Source organism: Artemia franciscana, chromosome 2 (assembly GCF_032884065.1).
Source record: "Artemia franciscana chromosome 2, ASM3288406v1, whole genome shotgun sequence".
Lineage (NCBI taxonomy): Eukaryota > Metazoa > Arthropoda > Branchiopoda > Anostraca > Artemiidae > Artemia > Artemia franciscana.
The window spans coordinates 18448071-18473794 of NC_088864.1; the positions used below are offsets into that span (position 1 = coordinate 18448071).

At 35.4% G+C, this 25724-nt stretch overlaps 1 protein-coding gene across 2 annotated transcripts in view; it reads left to right on the forward strand.

The window, feature by feature from the left end:
- Window positions 1-25724, forward strand: part of LOC136038076 (gamma-aminobutyric acid receptor subunit beta-like) — a 208159-nt gene that overhangs the window by 114548 nt on the left and 67887 nt on the right. For both annotated transcript variants that reach the window (XM_065721074.1, XM_065721081.1), the window contains exons 5-6: window positions 8682-8819; window positions 18849-19133. In XM_065721074.1, coding sequence (XP_065577146.1) covers window positions 8682-8819; window positions 18849-19133 — 423 coding nt within the window. The remainder of the gene's footprint in view (window positions 1-8681; window positions 8820-18848; window positions 19134-25724) is intronic.

Sequence of the window (25724 nt, forward strand, 5' to 3'; positions counted from 1 at the left end):
TTTCGTTGATTTTGTGCGTGTATTTGTTTTTCTCTTTGTGTTTTCTTATATTTATTCTTACTCCACTATATTTACTTTATGTATCGGGTAGTTGCAAAAATAAATTAAAAAATAATAAATAAATACTGCTGCGGTTAAATAGGAAATGAGATTAGCAGCTGGTTTTGTATTAAATCAGGAGTTAAGCAGGGTTGTGTTTTATCCCCCTTTATAAAGATTATTTTGATCGACTTTGTCTTAAGGAGCACAGGAAAGGCAATTGGAGACCACGGAACCAAATAGGGAGGAAAATCTCTCCTGGACTTAGATTATGCTGATGATTTAAGTATATTCGAATGAATGAAATTGAAAGCATAATCGAAGGAATTTTAAGCGTAGTCAAATGAATGAAAGAGCAAAATGAATGAAATTATAGAGGTTTTGCGAGTTCAGGGGGCTAAAATCGGTTTGAAAAATAATGTCAAGAAGACCAAGTCCATAAGGCCAGGAATAAGTGAAGATGAAAAGGTGATGTTTGGTAGTGAAAAGACTGATCAGGTAGGCAGCTTCACTTACCTTGGTATAATTACCAGAAAAGACGGTGGGAGCAGTGAAGATGTTAAAAGAGAATAGCCAAGGCTCAGGGTGTTTTTTCACAGTTTGAAAAAGTTTGGAAGATTAGGAAGATAAGTCTGTGTAAAAGAAGATTACAATATTGGAGCCTAGAATGATGATAGTGGTAAATATCGTTCTGAAGCATGGGTGCACCGAAAAGCGGATGAAAATTTACTAGACATTTTCCAGAGAAATTGCCTACGGATTGTTCTGGGTATCCGGCTGACTGACCGTATTTCAAATTGTAGGCTGTATGGAAAATGTGGTCCAATCCCGCTTTCTAGGACTATAATGAAAGAAAGGTTTAGATGACTAGGCGAAATTCTGCAGATGAAGGATGACAGATTCCCGAAAATTGTCCTTTTCGGCCAACCTTCTAGGGCTAAACGGAAAGCAGGTCGTCCTTGTCGGGGGGGGGGAGGTGTCATAAATAAGAATTTAAAGAAAATGGGAACCTCTTGAGAAGGTGTAAAGAGGGAGGCTTTGAATAGATTTGGTTTGAGGAGGAGCGTGCTTAGCTATGTCTGCCTCAGCTGGCCTGGTGTCACGGTGAGCTATTATTAGTAGTAGTAGTAGTAGTAAAAGGGAAGATGCAAATTCGTAGCTTCAAAATAATTATTTTGATATAAAACCTTAGAAAACAAGCAGAGGTCCAAGAATTCAAGTAATTTTATGTTGATTAAGTGATTGATAAATTGGTTATGTTGGTTATGTTGGTTAAGTGTTGGTAGAAACAAAATTCTAGTCACTAGTCGCTCTTCAGCAGAGGCAGATCTAAAGTTCTTCGAATCTGGAACACATGTCCAGAATATTCAAATAATATGCTTTGTCTGATTTGCTACTAGACAAAAAAAGCTTGAAAAATACAAATATGTTGCTCCAAACTGAAATATGAGCAATTATTGGGATTTTAACGACCCTCAATGAATTAAAGATTTTTATGTTCAGTGATTGCAACTACTAAGTAATGAAAGGTAACAAACTCCGATTGTCCCTTGGCAGAGACTGATCTCAAGTTCTTGGAGCCAGGGAGTTTAGTATGTCATAAAAGGTTCAATTGCGACTGAACCCTCGTGTAGCTTAACCCCATGAAACTTAACCCATGTAGCTAAACCCTCTTGCATCTAACCTAAAGTGTATCTGAGCTTCCATATCACTGATGCCTTCTAGCAACTGAGCCCCCCGTGCAACTCAACTCCATTAAAGTTAGCCCTCATGCAACTCTACCCCCACGCAACTGAACCCTCGTTTAGCTGAACACTCGTTTAACTAACACCTATGAAGAGTATCCAGTAAATTCAACCCTCGTGCAACTCAATCCTCGTTTAAACGGAGCCCCACTCAACTAAACTCCAATGCATCTCAACCCTCATAAAACTCAATATCTACGCAGCTCAAACCCGTTCAGTTCAACCTTCATTCAACTCAACTCTTATGCAGCTCAACCATCGGGTAATTCAATCCTCGTGCAACCCAGCCCCTATTTATTTCAACACTCAGTCAATTCAACTTCCGTGCAATTCAAACGCTCATTTAACTCAATCCTCATTCAACTCAACCCTCGTTTGACTTGAACTTATCTGACTCAACCCCCATTCAAATCAACCGCATTCTGCTCAACCTCCTCAAATCAACATTTAACACAGAATTTGTAATTCAGTCTGTTTTTTCGGAAGCAACCAAATCTTAATCGGAATTAAATGGTTTTAATTAATTGCTTAATTCTTTTTTTATTTTATGCCGACTCTATTAAAATTATACCCCCCCCACTCTAAAAACCAGAAGCTTATCCACCTATCCTATGTATTTCAAATTACCGATGCTCTTCATGCCCAGGGCCCAAACACACCTGAAGGTCATGGTAGCAGCAGCAGCTGCACTTAGAGAGAAAACCACGGCCCATTGTAGCCAAATCCTTAAGAACACGTTAAAAACACTATCTCCTCAGAAACACTTGTCATTAATCCTGATTTAGAAATGATACATATTGTTTAAGTTTATTAGTAAAAGTTTATTGCGGAAAAAAATCTCTAGAAATTCTTGAGAGAGAACTAAAATTAATTATAATCTATTTCTTAGAAATTACTAAATAATATGATGCCTGTATGATACCTGTATGTATCTTCTTTGTGTTTCTTTTTTTCCCAGCACTAGCCAGTCCCTGGAACATCGTAGTGGCATGAATGGGTGACTATCCGATGTTCTCGGAATTCCTGTTTTACCTGGTCAAGATTGTCCACAGCATGCTCATCCGAACTATCAAATAAAAAGACGATTGATTCATTATTAAAAACGCTTACAAGTAAAATAATCGCTATTGTCACAATATTCTTTTAGAGCGTTTTTTCCACCTCCCGATCAAAATTTTAAAACAAATTAAAAGCAATGCTTGATCAAGCATTACTTAAGCCTACTTATTTACTTGTAATTGCTGTGGGACTCAGGGATTTCACCTCAACCCGCATCCAAACGAATCTTCTGAATGAGGGCCTCCCATGATGGCCGATTCTGTGCTAATTCTTTGGCGAACTTTTGCCATTGCTATATGCCGAAAATACAGAAACCTACAATAGGCTCCAGATCTTGCATAAGGAGCCACGACCAATTTTTAGGTTGCCCTCCTCTTTTTCTACGCCATGCTGATAAGGCTTCAGCGAGAAGTATCTACTTAATAAGGCGTTCGTTTGGGCGTCGCAAAACGTGTCCAAGCCAGTAGAGCCAGCGGGTCTTGATGACGCTTGAAATTTTGTCTATGTTGAATCAATGTCAGCAGATATTGTTGTTCGAAGTCTGATGTGGAGTCTGGAAGCGTAAAATCGAACGGTGGTCAAATAATTCTAGAGCATCCTCGTGAGCTGCTTCGATGGACCACAATTCAACGCCATAGAGTAGTACTACCGTCACTGTCAACTTATATATGCTTATCTTCGTTCCCAAGCTATTTTACTGACGGACTCTGGGATGTTTGCAAAGCTGAAGGAAAACCACTTGAGCTCTAGATATTCTTCTGTTGAAATCTTTATCACATACTTCCTTTGAATCCACCTATGATCCCAGATAAATGAAACTGTCAATATTTTCAAGTGGGAGACCATTGAGGGCAAGTTGAAAATATTCAGTGATGTTCAAATCAAGAAATTTTGTTTTCTTCGTGTTTGTTTATTGGCGGAGGAAGGCTGACAAATTTGCCTCTTTGTCAACCATCTGTTGGGCTGAGTAGGGGTCCGGTGCACGAAAGATTACGTCACCTGCGTATTCAAGGTCGGTCAAGTTGATATTTCTACCAACTACAATTCCTTCAAATTCTCGTAGTGTTTGCTCGAGGATGTAATCGATACAATAATTAAAAAGAACCAATGAGCGTATACAGCCTTTTAATTCACCCCGCTCCACACCGAACAATGACGACTCTTCCCTGTGGACTCTAGCTCGGGATACATATCCTTTGTAATCTATCTATATATATAAAAATAAGTTGTCTGTGTGTGTGTGTGTGTCTGTCGAGTGACGTCATGTTTGTGTATCGACTGACGTCATGTTTGTCGACTGACTTCATTTTAAGGATTGAGCTGTATGCGTTATGAAGTTGTTTGTCGACTGACGTCATGTTTGTCAACTGATGAAATTACATACCGGGACACCGGGACACAAATGACGACCGGGACACAGGGAATATAAATGACGACCGGGAACCTCAAAGAGAAATTACAGACTGGGAAACCCGGACACAAATCACGACCGGGACACAGGGAATATAAATGACGACCGGGACACAGGGACACAACTACAACGGGGACGCTGGGGGCTCAGGCGGGACATATAAATGACGACCGGGACACAGGGATTGTTCGAATAGATATTACAGACCGGGACACCGGGACACAAATGAAGACCGGGACACCGGGACACAGGGAATATAAATGACGACCGGGACACTCAAAGAGAAATTACAAACTGGGACACCGGGACACAAATGACGACCGGGACACAGGGAATATAAATGACGACCGGGACACAGGGACACATCATTAGAATAATGAGGTATAGATCTGAATACGGATTGTTTTTCCCATGGACAATTATATGTTGCATGTTCAAGAGTCAGTAAACCTGACAATCTATTTATGTGCATAGACAATGGGACAGCAAAGAATGTTGTATATTCGCATGTTTTACGTAGTTAAAAACATATTTATATATATATATATATATATATATATATATATATATATGTATATATATATATATAAGCGATGTTTTCCCTACTATAGGTGCGGTCGTTTCTTTTACTGTCTATAATGTACTTTCTCAGTCTAGCTTTTGACTACTCGATAAGGTTGCTCGAGGTATGTTTCTGCTCAATACACTCTTGGGATTGTTCGGAAATTCAGCTCTTTCTTTAGGGGCAGAATTAGCCAAGCATATTCAAAGCCCATCAAGTAGTTGAGGTTTTAAACCGCTCCCCAGAATTCTTCTGTGTCTTGTAAATCAGTGAGCAGTGAATCGTACTTGATTTTGGGGATGAAAGCAAAACTCTTGTTTCATATGATCAGAATCCAGTTTTGGGATTCTTAGTCTTCTCTTTGGTTCCTGCCAAAATACCTGGAATCAGCTCTAAATAAGTACCTTGAGAAGTCTGGGGAAGTTAGATAGGAAGGTTGTGTGAAAGCACTGGGTGGCTGGCCCCCAGCTTCCTCCCCCCCATTGTACTTCCTGCCTGAAGATCCATGAAACAGAGATCAGCACTGCCGGTAGGCACTGTAAATTCCATTGCAGTATTCTTTACGTATTTTCGTTTTTTCTTCTGCGAAGGTAGAGAACAATCTTTGATCAAACGAGAATATGATCGCTGTGGATCCAGTAAAGACTCCGTATTTAGACAAAACATCTTTAGTACTTGTTTTCTGAAGGTTGACATCATCTGTTTTATGTTTTGCAATTCATAAGCCATGATTTGGCGGGTTATTTCTTCTTTTTTGGATCTTAAGTTCCAACTGAACAGTCCATGAGTCTTTTCATTTGATTCATATGGCCATTGATGCCAGGGTGTATTTCTTAAAGCTGGAAATGCCGTAGAGGATGATAAGCTATTGAGACCTTTAATTATTCCATTCTGATGATATGTGGGTATCTATCTAACGGTAAGCTGCCCAGACTAACGGCATCCTGCGTGCGTTGGCATTTGAATTCGTCAATTCCACCTGAATACCACTTTGAGGTGCACCATTTGGGCTTCCCACCAATGATTAGGGACGGAGGAATTCAACCATTAACTACAATTAATTCATAGCCTGTTTGAACTTATTTAACACCTGTGATAAGATGCAGGAGGGCTCAGTTAAATGGGTTCAACAAAAAAATTTTGTTCATTTTAAAGGCTTAACATTTCTCGAGAACGAAACAGTCAGGTACTGAAAAGGTGGAGCTACGTACACCTAAGAAAATGGCAGTTTCATTTTAGTCTAAATTTTTCGCTAAAGATTAGCAATAGCCTGAAAGGGTGGGATATTTTCTTTTTCTCTTTGCTCTCACTAATTTCCCGCAATAAGACAGGTAGGCAGCACTACCTTGATCGTGTTACTTTCAAAGGGGTTTCAGTTTTTCACTCACGACTCATCTTTCTGGCAAGTTACACGGTGAAACTCTGAATTAAGTCCAGGGCGTAATATTCATGTCATATAAAATGTTTCTAGAAAAGGAGACATCAAGAAGCTCAAATCCCAAACGACAAATAATTTTTGATTAAAATTCTATTGACAGTAAATTGTATGTTAAAGTTTCCTTTAATCTCCTTTAATTTCTAAAGTTAGAATTAGGCCGTATTTTTTTTTCATCTAAAATTTAGCTATTTTAATATTTATTTCCACCTTTATTTTTGGAACTTTGTGTAATCTTCAGAAGATCTTTTTTACAAATTATATCCGAAATAGTTGGATATTTAGATATATAAATCTACAAAAAAAAAAGGGAGAAATTTGACTGGTAATATTGTGGGAAATTTCAAAAAGACTTTGGTTAAATCTCCACAGTCTTACATTTAATGCGTTTTGTGGTCATACCTTCAGTAAAAGGCAGTACTGAGTTATGAGGTTATTGTGTTAGCAAACTTCATGATTAGCAACTTGCTATTTCTGTATTTCAGATTATATATGGTTTGTCTCCTAAAATTTTGCATCAAATGTTTACAAGGAATCCTTCGTACCACAGTTATGAAACTAGGAAAACATATGATTTGATATACGAGTGTCCCAGCCCTCAGAGGGCAAGTTTTAGTCCCAGGTTTGCTGGACCAGTAGTATGGAATTATTTACCAACGAGTTTAAGGTTACCAAAAATTTTTAGCCAGTATAAGAGTAGATTGAAGAACCACCTTCTGGCAAGAGATTAAGTAAATATTTTTAATGGGAGGGGTTATTCTCTTGTTTTTTAAGTAGTATGTTTTTTCTCCTCTCTCTCTCTCTCCCTCTTCTTCTTTATTTTCCTTTTGTTTTCTTTTCCTACTTTTTTGTCTCATTTCATTTCATTTTTTGTTGCTCATCGAATCTTTATCAGCCACTGCTAACGAGTCTTTGACTTTCTAAAGTGGCTGATGTGGTTTTCTTGTATATTGATGATATGTATAATAAAAGTGTTTCTCTTTCTTTCTGTATAAAAAGATGACATGAAATTTTTGAGAAACCATACGGAAAGTGGTCTCTTAAAAATGAGATAAATATGTTTCTTAAGACTCAAGTAGTCGTGACGCGAGAAAATGTGAGGTAAACACAAATTCTCATGCTACTCCTCCACCCATTATGCTCAGAGCTTCCCTCTTTAATCCTTAACGAAATGTTTTCATTTTCTTGCGAATCTTTTTTAATTAGGTATTTTTTAATCCCTGCTTTAATCGAGAAGGTTCTGCTTTTTTATTTGACGCCAACCGTGTTATGAAAAGGAAATAATTTTAGCACCCTATCATCCATCATCCATAAAACGTAAGCTATTTATTCGAAACCTATCTCATTATAACCCCAGACACCGGAATTGGGCTGAATTTTTCTTAGAGATGATTATTTGATATTCCGTTGGTCAAGCAAGTTTCTAGAACTGTACTTGTTCAACTCGTTTGGAAAGCATCAAGTATATTTCTCTCAGCTATTTGTTGACTCATGTTGAAAAGCCACGCCTAAAAATGTCACCATAGTGGCTTCTAGTATCCTATATTATATTTTAAGGAAGATTGTCCTGTTCAGAGTTTTTTGCTAATAAATGCCATACCCCCAGGTTCCACTTCTTAAATCTTTCCAACATCCAATATGTTTATTTGTACGTTTTTTTTTGTTTTTCCGTTTATTTTTGGTTTTCCACAGGGGTGACCGTGGAAAACCTAGGCTGCCCCTCCTCAATACTCACTCTTTACACTAAAGGTTTTTATTACTTTAAAAACCATAGCCGTGAAAAAGAGTCCAACTTTAGCGCAAAGAGTGAGTAATTGAGGAGGGGGTACTCCCTCTCATATGTGGAACTCTCATATATGGAATAATTTCTGCTCGTTTTAAGTTTCAATGTTGCTCCTTACTTTCAGTTGAAAAAAAAAACTTGTTTTTATTTTATTACATTTTACAATTAATAAGGGTATATACGAACCAAACCTTAAGGTAAACTATCGACATGATAAACTAGCTGAAAGTCTTCGCCAAAATACACTTCCAAGATATATTACCCTAGGTTCTTGGTTTACAATTTGGATCTACTAACGGTTGGAATTTCACTCATATTGATCTTCGATAACATTACTTCTATTAAGCGAAACAATTACTAGCATAAACACCGGTCGGGGCAATTTGGCACACTATCTAACATCACGGTTCTAAATTAAAAAAACGGTATTTAACTATAAATTTAAGTTGAATTTTCTTTTATTTTACCGTACTCATATCAACTAGCCTGCATTTAGTTTTTCTATCTATTTCAGAATCCGTTCCATATCTTTTTATTTAGAATGGGTTTTCTCCTTGGCTTCTTCACTTTTAAAAGGATATTTCTTAAAATTTTTTTGTTCTTTTATTCAGTCTGTTTTAATGTCTAATTATGTATTCATGTTTCAGTTGGGTTTACTACCGCTGATATTCGCTACAAGTGGGTAGATGGACCAACTGCGGTTGGTATGGATGGAAACGTCATACTGCCACAGTTTCAGGTTGTTGGCTATAGAAAAACATCTCGTGAAGTTACATTAACCACAGGTAACTCAAAAAGCGTTTCACAAAATTCTATTTTCAATTATTTGTACAAAAAAACTCAACTTTTCAATAGCCGACGTATTTTTTTCGCTTTTGAATAAAAGAAAGAACGGAGAAGTAGTCAATAGAGCAATACTGAAAGAATATATTTCCATAATATAATATATTTTTCATTTTTCGATAGCGTTTCCTTCCATTGACGTTTCCGCTTATGTTTTTTTCAATTTATAATTTATTTTACATTCATTTTTAATTAGATTTTTCTGTTAATATTTCCATTATTCATTTCTACAATATCTTCATAAAATAATATATTTTCATACTGCAAGAATTTAGTTGGTGTTCCCTGGTCAAAGGAGGGGACTTTTTTTTCAAAACGGTAACAATTAAAAAAAAGTGGTACGAAAAACATTAAAATCCTATGAAATCCCGAGATTATCGGGGTTTAGCACAGTGTACCTTTTTGCTTTGGAGGTATACAAAACACTTGGAGTCTCACATAGTAGAGGGGACCCGGCCACGTTAATCACTTTCTTAGAAAAAAAACTGTAATAATTGTCATTTTACTATCAGTTGTTTTCCGCCAAGACGTACATATCCATTCAGGAAATCAATTGAATTTTTGCATTTTTCTGGCTTATAATTTCTAACAATAGTTCAGAAAACAATAGCATTGGTAAGATATAGCTTCGTGACCTATCAGTGCTGGTTCAAGCCTTGAATACGATTCCTAAAAAAAGTCACGCGAACCAGTCTCATTTAAGAATATGTTTAATGCTCAACAGCTATGGTTATAAGCAAACTTAAATAACATAACTCATATTAAATTCCTCAGGTTACTTTATATTGTATGTGGAAAGATTGACACCAAAGGGCAGCTTTTCATATTACCTTTTTGTCCCTCCATATGAGCTGCGTTGATCTAGTTTCATTTCTACTCGTTGGTTTTCGACAAGAGCCTGTTCATCAGTATAGACAAACTTGTTTAGTTCAACCTTTTTAGAAACTTCGTAGCAAAATCTCAACCATTGATTTCTATCATCGATGCAACATAGAACATTTTCCTACTTCTTTTTCATCGAAAAAATTAGAATGTAACACCAACTGTAATCTCTTTAGATATTTTCAACTTCGACATTGCCAACATGCAGACTCTCGTCACTGCAACCATGAGAATGATCTACACGAATCTTCAGAGTCACTTTCACACTCAACTGCTTTGTGAAATAGTTTTCTCTTTGGAAATTTGTATTGCTTCACTTATGTCTTGCTTAGTTTCTTAAGTTCTAACTCTTTTTGCTTTTTACCTTTCTTTCTCTTGGTGAATTCTTACTTTGACTGGAGTATTTCTGGTTTATTTTTTATGTTAGGATTTCTGAATTCTTTCCATTTTCATTTCTTTTTTTATGTTTCCAGGGGATCCTTTTGGAAAAATATCTATAATCCCTGAGTAGTGATCGTTAGCAGGACCAAATATTGTTGCTGGAAGCCGTTCTGGACTCGGGTCTCTCAGGGGTGGTTTGTTTGCTAACGATACTCTTGAACGATCGGCAGGGTTAGCTTCTGAGGTGAACAGAAACTGTTCCAGTGCTTCTGGTCTATCGGAAACGTACGAACTTAGGTATTCATCGTCTTTGAAAATTTCTGGGCTGATCAATTGCAATGCGACAGAACCTATTGACTATGATTTGGGTGGTAAGAGCATTTAATTAAGATGAGCCAAGAATTTCTGGTTAGAAATGGACATGGTTTTGCACTTGCTTCTGCTCATAAAAATTAAAACTTCTTGATTATAGCATTTCTTGATCGGGAACACAATGGAGCAATCTAGAGGCTATAATTTATGAGTTATATGTAGAAGCACGTTCAAAAGATAAACACTGTTTTCCTTAGCCAGCTCAAGCAGATCGCTAGAATATCTCCTTTTGTGGTTATTTAAAACAAGAAACACGGGTTTTCACTTTGTTGGTTTCATTTGACTAATAAAGTGGTTCATTCAGATCACGAATAGTTCGGTGGTCAACCAGCGAGAAGCTTTCTCATTTCCAGACCGAAACTGTCTTTAGTAGGATCTCAAGGTATGTTTTCTGAGAAAAGTCATCATCCGAGGAACTGTGTTTTCAATAGTGCTAACACAGACACAAAGTGTGATTTTTGCCCTCGTTCACTTGACGCCACCTTCCCAACCTGTCTTTGGCCCTTTTCAGCTGTGAAAGTACCTGGCTTGTAAATAGTCGATAATCTTCCTTCTCTACATTGCAAGCTCAGATACCAATCCTCTCTTTGCTTGAATTGTTTGACCATGTAAACTAATTTGTTTGACAAAATAGTATAGAATTTTAAGCTTCTTCGACGTGGCGTTATTTGTAAAGAAGTTGACGCAACTCGAGAAGGGCAGTCCATAATTTATTCGGCATATTGCTTGCAGATATTTGAAAAGAATCTGTTCTTGTTCGTCGGAAAAAATTGGCGTATCAGGGTGAAAAAAATAGAGGCAAAACCCCAGCCTTCAGACTGTTCTTGCTGATTCTCTTCACATAATTTCGTAAAGTCGCAAGGAAAACCTGGTATTTTCTCGACGCAGTTGACTTTGGAACCCACGTCTCAATGACTTCTAGCAGAGCTTCACGATGCAGTTCTAGTTTTCCTTTCTGTAACAGGCTTCGGCGTTCGAAAGATGTCGGAAAAGCAAAATACAGTAATTATACTTTCTTTTAGTTTATTATTCTTTTTTTCTTTTTTCGTTTTTTAATCCAAATTTGATTAAAAAAGTTAAAAATTCAAATCTTTTAGGTTTTATTCTGAGTCTGTTTATTATATTTATTTAATATTCTTTGTTCAGTTGTGTACCAATATGTACGACGATTGCTATGGCTGTGATTACTATACGGTTAGTGTCTTCTCTTTTAATGTAACAAAATTGCCACTGAAGGGCATGACCGTGTAAGGCATTTGATAATAAAATTGTTTGATTTGTTGAGGACTAGTAAATGTAGGGCGGTACAGCAATAAAAGATAACCGAACAGTACAAAAAAAGCTAACACAGGTTCATCAGCCCAAGTTTGCCACACCCTTGCCTGGTGAACCTGAGCAGATAAAATGTTGGGAACGTAAGCAAAATGTCATTTGCATGTAGGAATGGTTTAACCTGTATGTCTTGACAGATAGCGTGAAATATCTCAGACGTATGTGGCAGCATAAACTGACAGATATGTATGGCAACAAACAATTACTATGTCTTTTAAAACCGCTCTTTTTTTCAACATAAAATCTCGCATTTGTCATGAAAATAAGTTACTTACAACTGTAAGTTACTTGTTGAACTAAAGAAGGGTCAGTACTATATTACTCTACCATCGGGTAAGTTTCTTATGAGTTTCAAGCGCTCAGTGTTTGCTAAATTTTGAAAAACAAACCTGGGTCGAGATGAAGGTGAGCTGATCTCCTCTAGCATCATGGCAAAACATAATGTTATGTTTTATCTATGCTTTAAAAACCATATTCATATTAAACTAAATCCTGTTTGCTGAAAATATGCCTGACTCTTTTTTTTTTCAACTTTGGATTGGCTGAAAAGGGAAGACGGGCGGCTTTAAAAAACAAAAATATTGTTTCCAAAAGCAAATTTCAATCAACAGCCTGGATGCACTGAAAGCTATATTATTTTTTTCGATATTCCCCTCAGAATTTCCCTAAAATTTCAACTTAACACCCTTAGGCTTTCCTCACCAATGTACATACTCTCCTTTTTGACTTCCTGGATGTACGTAGTGTCTTGTTATTTAATTTATTACCCATAATCAATATTCTCTGGAAGTTTCAATATAATACCCTTAGCCGTTCCTTAGGTACTGCAGACATGCCCTTTTTGCAACCTGGATTCAGACAGCGTCTTTTGAATTATATCAACATCCCCCTCACTACTCGCTGAAAGTTTGAACTTGATGCACCTGGGACCCAAGATTCTTTCTTAATAATGAAACCTATATAAAGGCAACTTGCACAATTTAGAGCCCTTAACCCATGGCTTTTGGAGGGGGTGAAGAGGTAGTTGCTGGGTGCATAGTCATTGGAACTATTGAACAAGGACTATTTTGAACAAAATGCCTATATCAAACAGTTCGTGGTAACGAACAATAAGGAGCGACCCGGCTCAATAGTAATCAAAATTCTAAAAAATGGAATTTTGATACCAATAGCTACATCAAAAGAATTGGATTTTAACGCTGATTTTAAATATATAAGTTTCATCAAGTTTAGTCTTACCGATCAAAAGTTACGAGCCTGAGAAAATATGCGTTATTTTAGAAAATAGGGAGAAAACCCCCCTAAAAGTCATAGAATCTTAACAGAAACCACACCATCAGATTCAGCATATCAGAGAACCCTACAGTAGAAGTTTCAAGCTCCTATCTACAAAAATGTGGAATTTTGTATTTTTTGCCAAAAGGCAGATCACAGATGCGTGTTTATTTGTTTGTTTTTTTTGTTCTGTTTTTTTTTTCCCCAGGGTTGATCGTATCGACCCAGTTGCCTAAGAATGTTGCGAGAGGGCACATTCTAACGGAAATGAAAAGTTCTAGTGCCCTTTTTAAGTGACCAAAAAAATTGGTGGGCACCTAGGCCCCTCCCACACTAATTATTTTCCCAAAGTTGACGGATCAAAATTCTGAGATAGCCATTTTATTCAGAGTAGTCGGAAAACCTTATAACTATGTCTTTGGGGACGACTTACTCCCCCACAGTCCCCTTGGGAGGGGCTACAAGTTACAAACTTTGACCACTGCTTACATATAGTAATGGTTATTGGGAAGTGTACAGGCGTTTTCAGGGGGATTTTTTGGTTGGGGGAGGGGTTGAGAAAAGGGGAATATGCTGGGGGAACTTTTCATCGAGGAATTTGTCATGGGGGAAGAAAATTTCCATGAAGGGAGCGCAGGATTTCCTAGCATTATTTAAAAAAAACAATGACAAAAATAAATATGAAAAAGTTTTTTCAGCTGGAAGTAAGGAGCAGCATCAAAACTTAAAACGAACAGAAATTATTACCCATATGAGGGGCTCACCTCCTCCTAATACCTCGCTCTTTACGCTAAAGTATTTTTAGTAATTTCAACTATTTATCCTTAGGCTTTTGTGATTCAGGGGTCATTCTTAATGAATTGGAACAAAATTTAAGCTTTAGTGTAAAGAGGGAGGTACTGACGAGGGGGCGAACCCCCTCATACATGTAATAAAAACATGAAAATACAAAATTTCTTTACGTAAGCTAATTTATAAGTTACGTATATCGTTTACTAATAAAAAGATTTGTCAAAAATTAAAAGTTCTAGTAGACTTTTTAATGAACAAAAAAATCGGAGGGCAACTAGGCTTCCTCCCCTGCTCTTTTTTCTCAAAATCATTCGATCAAAATTATGAGAAAGCCATTTAGCCAAAAAAAAAATATATTTAAATTTCGTTTTAATTATTCCTCTGCGGAGAGCCAAAATCAAAACATGCATGGATTCAAAAACGTTCAGAAATTAAATAAAAAAAAACAAGTTTTTTTAACTGAAAGTAAGGAGCGACACTAAAACTTAAAACGAATAGAAACTACTTCGTATATGAAAGGGGCTGCTTCCTCACCAACGCCCTGTTCTTTACGCAAAAGTTTTTTACTGTTTTAAAAAGAAGAGATGAGGGAAAGAGTCAAACTTTAGCGTAAAGAGCTGGGCGTTGATGAGGAAGCAGCCCCTTTCATATACGAAGTAATTTCTGTTCGTTTTAAGTTTTAATGTCGCTCCTTACTTTCAGTTAAAAAAAACTTGTTTTTTTTATATATAAAAATTATGACCAGATATTTTTGGTGGTTTAGGGGCGTGAAGCAACTAAGATGGGCATTGGAGGGGCTTGGTTGTACTAAAGTCAATTTTCAATCTTAAAAAATTGCACTAGAAGTGACAATTTCCAGTCGAATGATTCTCCTCCGAAGTTACTACGACAACTTTTTCCATAAGAAATGGCCAGAAAAAAATAGCAAGTGCTGCCTATGAAAAGGACTATAATTAGTCATAGTTTATGTTGAGTCTGCATAAGAGGTTTAACATACATTAGCCTGTGTCCCTTATCGAAGTATCATCAGAGTAACAAAATTGAATTCATTTCACTCCCTCTCGAAAAAACTCCGAAGTTTGCAAGTGGTGGTTGACTCAAAGACTATACACAAATTTTGATTTTATCACCTAATTTTTTTTTTATTTCTCAGGTTATTAGTTCCATACATATTATAAATTACTTGTTAGTCTTTCTCGAAGCGAGTCTTAAATTCCGAAGTTATTGTTTACTTACAGACTTTGCTCAAACCTCAAGTCTTGTCGTGTGCAATTTTTTAATTTCTTAGATTGTTTGTTCCACACATATCTCAGACTAGTTAGATGTCAAATTGATTTCAATTAATGAAGTTAAGTTACATTTACTTTCAACAAGGGGTTAAGTTTCAATTAATCGTGGAGCCTCTTAAGGGAGATTGTGCTTCGTTCACATGTGTACTTAAGCATATGCTGGTATGAGTTACTTTTTAACGTCTTTTCTTGTTCTGAATTTATCTCTTTTCAACTGAAGTTATTTCATTCCATTTCGAAACAAATTCTAGGAAGTTACTGATGACTCAAAGACTTTACCGCAACTTTGAGCCTTTCCATGTGCAATTTCACCAGTTCTACGATTACTAATTCAATACACTTTTGAGAGTAGTTAAATAATACTCCAGGGAAGAAAGTTTGCTTCACAAGTTAGATGTCATTTAATGAAGTTTGTGGGTTCGGACTGCATTTAAAATATTTATGATGTCATATCACTATTATATCGGTCATATTGGCTATGTCACTTAATTTATTTTTGTAGAAACTTTGACAAGCTTGATTAAATCTTTTTTAGATATTGTGGAATGAAGTCTTGAGACTTCAGAACTTTTGCTCAAGGAAAAACTGTGGGAAATTTTAATTGTTATTAATTTTCAGACGGAATACATCTTGAGGCCGTCTAAAACACTTCCAAGCGATTTTAAAACACTTATATATTGAATAACATTGGATTTTGAAACATTTTATTAAATATTATTTTAAACCACTTTTTGCATCACTTTATGCTAAATCAAAAGACTAAATTAAATAGAGTAGCTCAGTAGATGCGCTTGAATAGTCGATCCTGAACTCGACATTTAAAATAGAATATGAAAATTTGTGAATTTTTGAAACAGGGACTTAAACTTCTCCAAAGGGATATGATCTTGATGGAGATCCACAATAAGACTCAGCAAGTATGGGAACCCTAAGGCTACCAAAATCAACAAAATATGAGTTTGTTTTATTATGAGTTGAACAAATATTTAGGTGATTACGGATTTAACTTCTGATATTCCTCCATTAGGAAGAACTTTGCAGCGGCGTGTTGGTTGGTCAAAAAGATCTCTCTTGTTGCGGACATGATAGTTTGTTTTGGATAAGGATTCCTTGTTTCGAAAAGCAAATCCACCAAACAAGCTCTTTTTTTCGAGATTTTGTTCTACAGAAGTTCGACTTTTAATTATGGAGCTGGGTTTGAGAGGGTTGTTGCCCCTCTTCCATTTAGGGTAACCCTCGGTATGGTATGAAAAACCTACAGAAATTAAATATAAAGCCGTTTTTTTTCTAAATGAAGGAAAAGAGCGACATTGAAACATGAAACGGAAAGAAATTATTCAGAATATGGGGAGGAAGAGGGGGAATCCCTCCAGGAGTAATAAATGGTTAAAGACTTAATGCTCCACTATTTACGCTGAAGTTTGACTCCTTAGTCCCCAAAGCTTTAAGAATGAGTTCTTGAACGCACAGACAAATAAAACGGAGTAGAAGTATTTTAATAGTTTATCAGTAACGGAAAAATTTATTAAAGTGCATTTCTATCATGCGACGAAATTTCTCGTTCAAAGATTGTGGAAGGTATTCTGTAAATAATCACTAAGTAACTAATAATTTATAAAGTTCGTTGCATTAATGAACGTTTTCGCCATTACACTACAAAACTTTAAACTTACAAAACTTATCTTGAAAGATAAGTTAAGGGTCGGTATATCATTGGTCGTTTCATACCAGAGTCAAGAGTAATGTTTTAGTCAATGACTTAGTGTTCAAGGTCAACGTCAATGTTTTAGCATTAGGTCTATTAACTTAATTTTTTGTACGATTCCATAGTTGACAGAAAGCTATTACGGAAAAATTATTTTGATCCTTCGATGAAATGGTCGGAATTGTATGATAAGAATCTTGCAAAAATGTAAAGCTTAGGGTCCATGATAAGTGCATCAAGCTTAAGCAACTAGTTTACGATTACAAAAGCATTTCAGAGTCGTCGTTGCACAAGACCGCAAAAGCTCAGCAAAGTAAAACAAAGCCAAATTAGTTACGTCAAAGATTGCCGTAACTCGATGAGGAATGTCTTGCACTTAGCAGATCTAAACTGTAGCTCCAAAACTTCCCATGTGCTGACTTATACACTGATCCATCACAATATATGGCACCCCATCTATTATCGAAGCTAAAATCACAATTATATTGAGCTTAAATTTTGTCTTATATGAAAAAAATCTTACACAATTATCAACTTTATTAATTTATTTCTTATTTATACGGGCCTGGTATTTGTAACATTAACGATCCGTGTCATGACAGTTTGACATTTTATTTCCCTAGAATATGAGTCGCCAAGAAGCGAATGCAACTATAGCAGGTTAAATTTCACAGATAAATAGCAAAAGCAATTCTAGAAAATGATAATAATCTATTATGGAAAACTCACGATGATGATTGATATTCCGGAATCCTGTTCCCTGGCAACTATCAACCAAATGGCTAAATGCAAAGATACGGTAGCTTGGTTTGAAATTTAATGGTGAAAATGTGTTAGCAGGAGTTATACATTACTATGCATGAGAATTGGAATAAAATACAATCATAAAACTGGAATTAAAACTGAAAATACAAATTAGATGAAAATAAAAAAAGGAACTCCAATTTAAAAAGACAGTCTTTAAAAAAAATATTGACTCTAAAGTCACTAGTTTACTTTATAGGGGGATGATCAAATATAAATGCTTTTATATATTAAAGTACCAAGAATCTAAAAAAAACTTATTAGCCATTCTGGAACAGTCTTATTTCTATTCACGAGTGAAAACCAAGATTTTTCAAATTTTTATTTTGTTCGTTGTAAAATTTTGAAGCTTTTTAAAAGGCAGAATCACCTTTTCTTCAGTATTCCCAGGTTGAACGGTGAAAATAAATAATTGAAACTATTTAGTTAAACTTGTCAGCATCTTTCACCCGTACAAATTCAAAATTTAATAATATGGTGATTCTCAAAGATAATTGTACCTTCAAAAAGAAAACGACGGCTTCTTAGGCTGTTTGCGGTCAAATATTTCGACCAATTTATTGCTGAAATTCCCCCTCGTTCCTATTTTAAGTTTTTTGGCTGCTAAAATAAAACTACACAGCTGCACGTTAAAGCCTTGCTCACTTGAAGATAGATTCCCATTTTTTTGTACTTTTTAAGATATAGCTTAACCAATTCAAATTAAGGGGGTAACTCTATCTATTAGTTTCACTTACTATCAATTCTACAATGTAACTTAACAAATTCTTTGATACTACTGCTACAACTACTGCTAACAACTCACTACAGCACCCTCCCCCCTGAGGCACCTCCTTCAAAATCCATTTGATATAGTATCCTTTAATACCTTAAAAAATTTGACAGACTGATGAGGTCAAAGCTAATACACGAGAACATATAACCAACAGAGTAAACAATAGCTGATGTTCAATATATTCTGAAATTTAGAATGAACCAATCATATTATTATAACATCTAATACTATAGCATATAGTACTATAACATCAAATGGCAGCACTCACAATTTGCCCTTAAGCTGGTAAATCTTGCCCTGCTTAAAGACCCAATTTTTTACACAATGCTACTTATCTTACGTGAAAAGTGGTTTTCCTTTCTAGGCAATTATTCACGACTTGGCTGCGAAATTCAGTTTGTGCGCTCCATGGGATACTACTTAATTCAAATATATGTGCCATCTAGTCTGATTGTTATTATCTCGTGGGTTTCATTTTGGTTAAACCGAGGAGCAACTCCTGCCAGAGTTTCACTTGGTGTAACAACTGTCCTGACGATGACCACATTGATGTCAAGTACTAACGCAGCGCTGCCGAAAATTTCTTATGTAAAGTCAATAGATGTATATCTAGGTACCTGCTTTGTTATGGTGTTTGCGTCCCTTTTAGGTAAGCAGTTCATTTAGAGTAGATATATCTATAATTTCATATAGATGCAATTTATTTGTAAGCAACAATATATTATGTGGTCAGAAATGCCACAATTGTAACTATTTGATTTTCGGATGAACATTTTTACTGACAAAATTAAGAAACTTAAATTTTTCCAATAGAACATAAATTTTATCTGTAATAGGCGTCATTATTTAAATTACAAATTAGATTTTGACCGCAAGAAACCATCCAAATAAATTCTCCAGAGCTCTTAAGAACCACAACAATAGGCTCCAGGTCAAGATACAAAATTTCAAAAGAATACATACAAACCTAGACCACTCTCAAATGAACTCCTATATTTAGACAGTTGATGATGAAAAGGATTAGCCAATTCAATTTTTCATTCTGAATTAAAGTAATGCAGTCTTGGCTCCTACGCAAATAGGCGAGCACCATTGTGCCAAATAAAAATAACCCTATAAATAACTATAACTAACCTTTAAACTGGATGGAAATAAGAGTTCAGTGTGAACTCCAAGAGTAAAGAGTGCACTGATATTTTATTTTCAAGCGTATTTTACTGCACGTATTGTTTTGCTTAAAAAATAATATCTTGTGAGCTCAGAGTATGTTTGTCTTGCTTTGAAAAAATAGTTATGTTTTATATCAAAATTGACATCCAATGGTTTTGCATTTTATCTTACGGGTATGGGTGAAAATGTAAACCTGCAGCTTTATGTGAAGGGTTCTTAGAGTGTTTTGAGTGCAAAGACCAGGGAAAGCATCTTTAGGTAGAACTTTGTGACCCGGCACCATGATAAATTTTTGGCAGACGGTAAAAGTGGAGCTGTCCTTTGAGTCGAAGTGAAAAGGGCATTAATAAATCATACAAGAGTCGGAATGTATTCATTTAGTCCTTCTTCAAGTATCGTTTTCAATTTATTTTGACAAGTGTTTTTGTCTAGAAAGTATCTTCTGTTTTTCTTCTCCTAAATAGAGTTTAGACACATCAAAATTGATAGCTAAGCGAACTTTCAAAAATCTTATGAATTTAGCTATCTTTTAAAAAAAAGTAACCCGTGCAAATATAGTAACCGAAATACTATAAAAAGAAATTTTTGTAACAATGTATAAATAAAAGCAATTGGTTTGGTGGTGGTCGAAAATGTGTTTTGTTTGTTTCAGTTTGAATTCATACTATTAGCCAAAGGTTAGGCCCTGAGGATATGTGGATATTTTTAAAAGAGGGGTAACGAAAAAGAACTTGCCTTGTTAAAATTTAGTATATCAGTAAATGACAAGAGTAGACTCTTGTCTAGAAAACTACAAATTTTTGATAGTTTTTGTTTTCTTTAAAAGGACTGTGACGGATGTGTTTTTATCTTTCTGTTACCAGAATTAACGTAACCAATCAGTGGCCATAGAATGTCGATGAGGGGCTATCAAACAGTTCGTGGTAACGAGCTGTAGGTAAGGAGTGACCCGGCTTAATAAATAAAAAAATGTGTGAAGTTTTTGTCCCACCTCATGAACAATTAAATGAAAAAATGGTTCAACACTATGTCTTTCATAATGACAAACGACAAGCCAAGGCAAAAGTTAAAGGTCCAATAAAAAAAACTAAATTTTACAAAGGCACCACTTTTAATTTAAGGTTCATTTGAACCTCATGACATCAAGAAAAGACTCAAATTGTCAGCGTTTAGAAGACAAGCGACAGTGAGAATCCATATATGGATGCCTTTCACGTGCCGAGTGCCAGGACCTGGCGGCGAAGTAGCTGGCTTATATATATATATATATATATATATATATATATATATATATATATATATATATATATATATATATATATATATATATATATACATATATATATATATATATATATATATATATATATATATATATATATATATATATATATATATATATATATATATATATATATATATATATACCGTGAATTTTCACTGTTGCTTAATATTAACATTCACCAGTGAACGGTCGAAATACCTTTTTCTGTTGGATTTATTCAGTGTTACCAGTCAACTTTTTTATTTTATCACAAGGTCTGGTGATAATAGGTTAGGTTAGATTAAGTTTGGCTAGGTTAAGTTGGGTTAGGTTACCTAAAGTTAGGTTTTTAATTAATTTGTGATATTTATAATCAAATTTAATCTAACCTAATCTAACTAAATCCTAAGCTAGCACAATCTAACCTGACCTAACTTTAACTTTTACCGACATAGCTTGTATAAGACTGAAAAGCTGACTCACAAAACTAATTGAATCCAAGCAGAGAAAAAGGAATTTCAGACACTCACTGGTGAATGTCGACATTATTCAGATTTTGGACATTCACGGTAACATGTAATCTGCTATTCAGATGCCTTTGTATTTATTGATTGGGACAAAACTGCCCAAAATTTTCTCTTTGATTGGTCAATTGCAAACTCTGCTTTGAATTCAAACACATAATGCATTTTGCGACAAGCATTGATGCTTACCGCTATTCGTAACAATAAATAAATAATCTCAAGTCACCTATTCACCTGGGGGTTTTATTTTTTTGAGTGTAGTCTTGTGTAACTTTGCTTTCTCAAGTATCGACGTATAGTGTAGCTATGGCATAATAGCTTATAAAATTCAACAAGTTTGTAGCAGCAGTGGTAGCGCGACGCAGCTGAAGCATCCCCCCCTCTGTGTCTCAAAGTTACTATAAAGATTAAACACTGATGGGGAATGCTCACAATCGTAAAAGTTTTGCAGCAACTAATATTTGTCGTTTCGAATCTTTTTTTTGTAACTGGGATTCATAATTTCTTATTTATGTTTATATTTAAGTCTTTTTATTTAACTTTATTTTGGTTTGTTTAAGCATATTTAAGTGTATAGCCATTCTACTAGTGAATACCATTTAGAAAGGATAAACTACTAAATTCTCGAATAGGAGACTTTCTTCCAGAATTATTATCCTGTCTAAAAAACACCTGCTATAAAAAAGGGATTGTAATCTTCTTTGAAGATTCCTCTTGATACTTTTATTTTAGAGGATATGCTCCTTATTTTTCTGTCTCTTTTCAACCCAAAATTTAAACTTTTAGTTTCCAACTTAATGCTTCGGAAATTTTAAAACGAGATAAGAAACTTATGAAACTAAAGAATGCATAAGATAGAAAACATATTCAGACGAAAAGAGGTATTCCGGTAGTATTTAATTTCCATAAGTTTCCTTTTAAAACATCATTTTCAAGTATTTTTGTATTAATTTAGTAATGTTATTAAAGTTGTCTGTTCTGGGCCGAGTCATAAAAATTTTAAAATTATTTTTTTAAACAAAGGCTAAATAAATTCAAAAGATAAAACCACGCGTCGATTAATTTATTCGTGAAAGGACATACTTTTGCAACCGTGGTCTAATTTATAATACGGAAGTGAGCATCTTATTATTATTTCTTTTTAATGCTATTGTAACGGAAGACAAATTATTTGAGCTTAAAATATATAAACAGTAAATTTGAATTTTTTGCGAGGTGAAGCGACTGTATTTGGACCTTAGGAAAGACTTTTCCTGAGGTCTTATTGAGGTCTTATATAGGTCTTGGTTTCTGAATTTGCGACAATAAGAAAAACTATACATTTCTTTCCTGTGAAAAAAGTCAACATAAGACTTAAAAGGAAGAAGATAAATAAATTCGAGCCTTTGGGATATGGAAGATCAATAAGTAGATTTAAGAATGCCTTTCCTTAAAAGTTTTAACTGCGAGAATAATAATTTATTTTGTTCAAAACCATCTAGATTTTTTCCTTTGTAGAATCGGTAATCTACAAATCCACTCTGTTTGTGGCGTGTTGTTGAAAATTGCTATCATCAGCTTGTCGAATGTTGTTTTGCAATGCTTGATTTAAAACACTCAAGTAACAAAACCTAGCGCTTTCTCAAGCTTGTGACTGGGCTAAGTTCTGGTACAAATTATTGAGTAAATACCACCGTCCCCGTGAAGGAATACTTAATGAACTGAGGAAAGCATAAAAAAAAATATTTTGCAGGGGAACTTGCCCTTCATGGATCTATAACGAAGCCATTTTATTCCGAGAAGGTTAAAAATTCAACTCATCTATTGTGGAAGTCATTACCTCGTACTATCTTCTACAATTCACCAGATCCGAACGAAATTCCTATGCGCGAATGGGTATCCCATTTTTCGAATGAACTCTCTGAGTCTGATTCTGTATTAGAGTTGCGATTTTGTGACGAGCTTTTTGATGAATCTCCTGATCAAGATTTTGTTGTTACATGTAACGCTGTCACAAAAAGCGATACCTCGACTAAAACCAAAGCGTGTAGTGGGATAGACAAGATGAGCATTCTAAATATTATTAACGGAAGTTATGTTCTGGTGTGTCATCTCAACCTTGTCATGCAAATGATATTTGATACAGGTCCCTTCCTCGTTCTGCATCGGTGATCTTGCTCTGATTCCCAAAAAAGGAAAATTTGATTCGCAATCTTCTTCCTTCCCTCCCATCACCGTCTCTACTACGTTCTGTAAATTTTTTGATTCCCTTTTTATTGATAAGCTAAAACTGAAATGTTACGTTCCCCCATATTAGTTAGGTTTTCAGGCTAATCTTGGTCGTTCCCATGCTCTTACAGCAGTTTTTACTGCTTTTGTTATGTTGAATCCTCGGGAGAGATTCTGATCATCTCCGGACATGACGTTAAACGTACCTTCGATTCATTAATTCATTCGCCCATGCTTCTTCATATGGCAAAGCAATGCGTCAACCCATGAGCTGTCCGTGTTCTCAGGGATTTGTATAAGAATCTTAGAGTGCGTTTAAGGCTCCTATCCCGTTTCCTCATCAGTCCCAACACAATTTTATTAATTCTCCTCTGAGACCAAATTATTCGAATTTTTCGAATATACCTATGTTTCCTCAGTATCCATCCCCGTCAAGAAAAAGACTAGACAGGGAGCTATCCCTTCTCCAACCCTGTTCAATAATGATGTCCAGGACACTCAGGCAATAGGTCCTCATGCGTCTCTTATTTTTTATCCTAATGACATCTTTAATCTTAGCCCAACGATCCCGTGCAATGAGCAGAATTTCAAAATTTCCAAAGAAGAACACGCAAAAATCGGACTGTCTTTCAATCCTAATAAAACCATAGCTGTTTTTTTTCAAACGAATAATTCCCTCTGTTTCTATCCAGAATCAGGATGGTTCTCTTATCAAACCCATAAACCACATAGCATACCTGGACCTTCCATGGCTCATCCATTGGCCACGCATGCCATTTGCTAATATCTCACGTTGATCGTAAAATTAGTACTTCGTACGCTGGAATCATTCAAAGGAAACTGCGCTCCAACCGTCACCTTCTAGCACCCGTCTACAATGCCATTGCCCTTCCATGTCTGCTTTACGTTGCTCCATTTTTTTTTACAGTTAAACATAAAAACAAGCTACGTTCAATCTTCTTTTCAGATTTGCCAAACGTCTTTTGCAATTGCCTGCTTGAGCAAGAAATCGTAAAATTACCCATCTATATATCTAAATCTTTGTTAAAAATCTAGTATTAAAAATCTTTCAACCATTTTCCAAAGAATTGTTACCACCGACGGTCGTCAATTTCTTCGCAATAGTTTGGTTTTTTGATGGGCAATAAACGAATAATAATAATAACTTTAAGAATTTGAAGATAAAAGAAATTGAAAGAGAAAGATATAACTCCTTATAGCAGTCTAGACGTGAAAACCTGTTCTTAATTAAACAGTTCGAAACCCAACTCTAAAAAACAGAATTTTGATGCCAATATTTACATAAAAAGAATCGCATTTTAATGCTGATTTTAAATATACAAGTTTCATCAAGTTTAGTCTTACCCATCAAAAGTTACAAGTCTGAGAAAATTTGCCTCATTTTAGAAAATAGAAGAAACACCCTTTAAAAGTCATAGAATCCTAACGAAAATCACACCATCAGATTTAGAGCATCAGAAAACCTTACTGTAGAGGTTTCAAGCTCCTATCTACAAAAATGTGGAATTTTGTATTTTTTGCCAGAAGATAGATCACGGATGCGTGTTTATTTATTTTTTTCCCAGGGTGATCGTATTGACCCAGTGGTCCTAGAATGTCCTGAGAGGGCTCATTCTAATAGAAATTAAAGGTTCTAATGGCCTTTTTAAGTGACTAAAAAACTCGGAGGGTAACTAGGCGCCCTTCCAAGCTGATTTTTCCCCCTAAGTCTGATAGGCCAGCTGCTGGTAGAACTTAAATTCATTCGTGAACATTTCATAGCGGCTTTGACCGACTTCCTAAACAATATTCGTTTTGCATTGTTTTGAATGCACAGATAATTTCTTTGTTTTCTTAATATGTTTCAGAAGAATTGCTTCAGGTTAGTGTAAAGTACTTGTTTGACTGACAGAATGTCAAATAACAACCTATTCGAAAAATATGATTTTATCCTACTTTCTAGGGCAATAATGAAATAAAGGTTGAGGGGGCTAGGACACATCATACAAATGAGGGAATTCAGATTGCCAAAGATAGTGCTTTATTAGCCTTCCACCTCGGTCTGAAAAAAAAT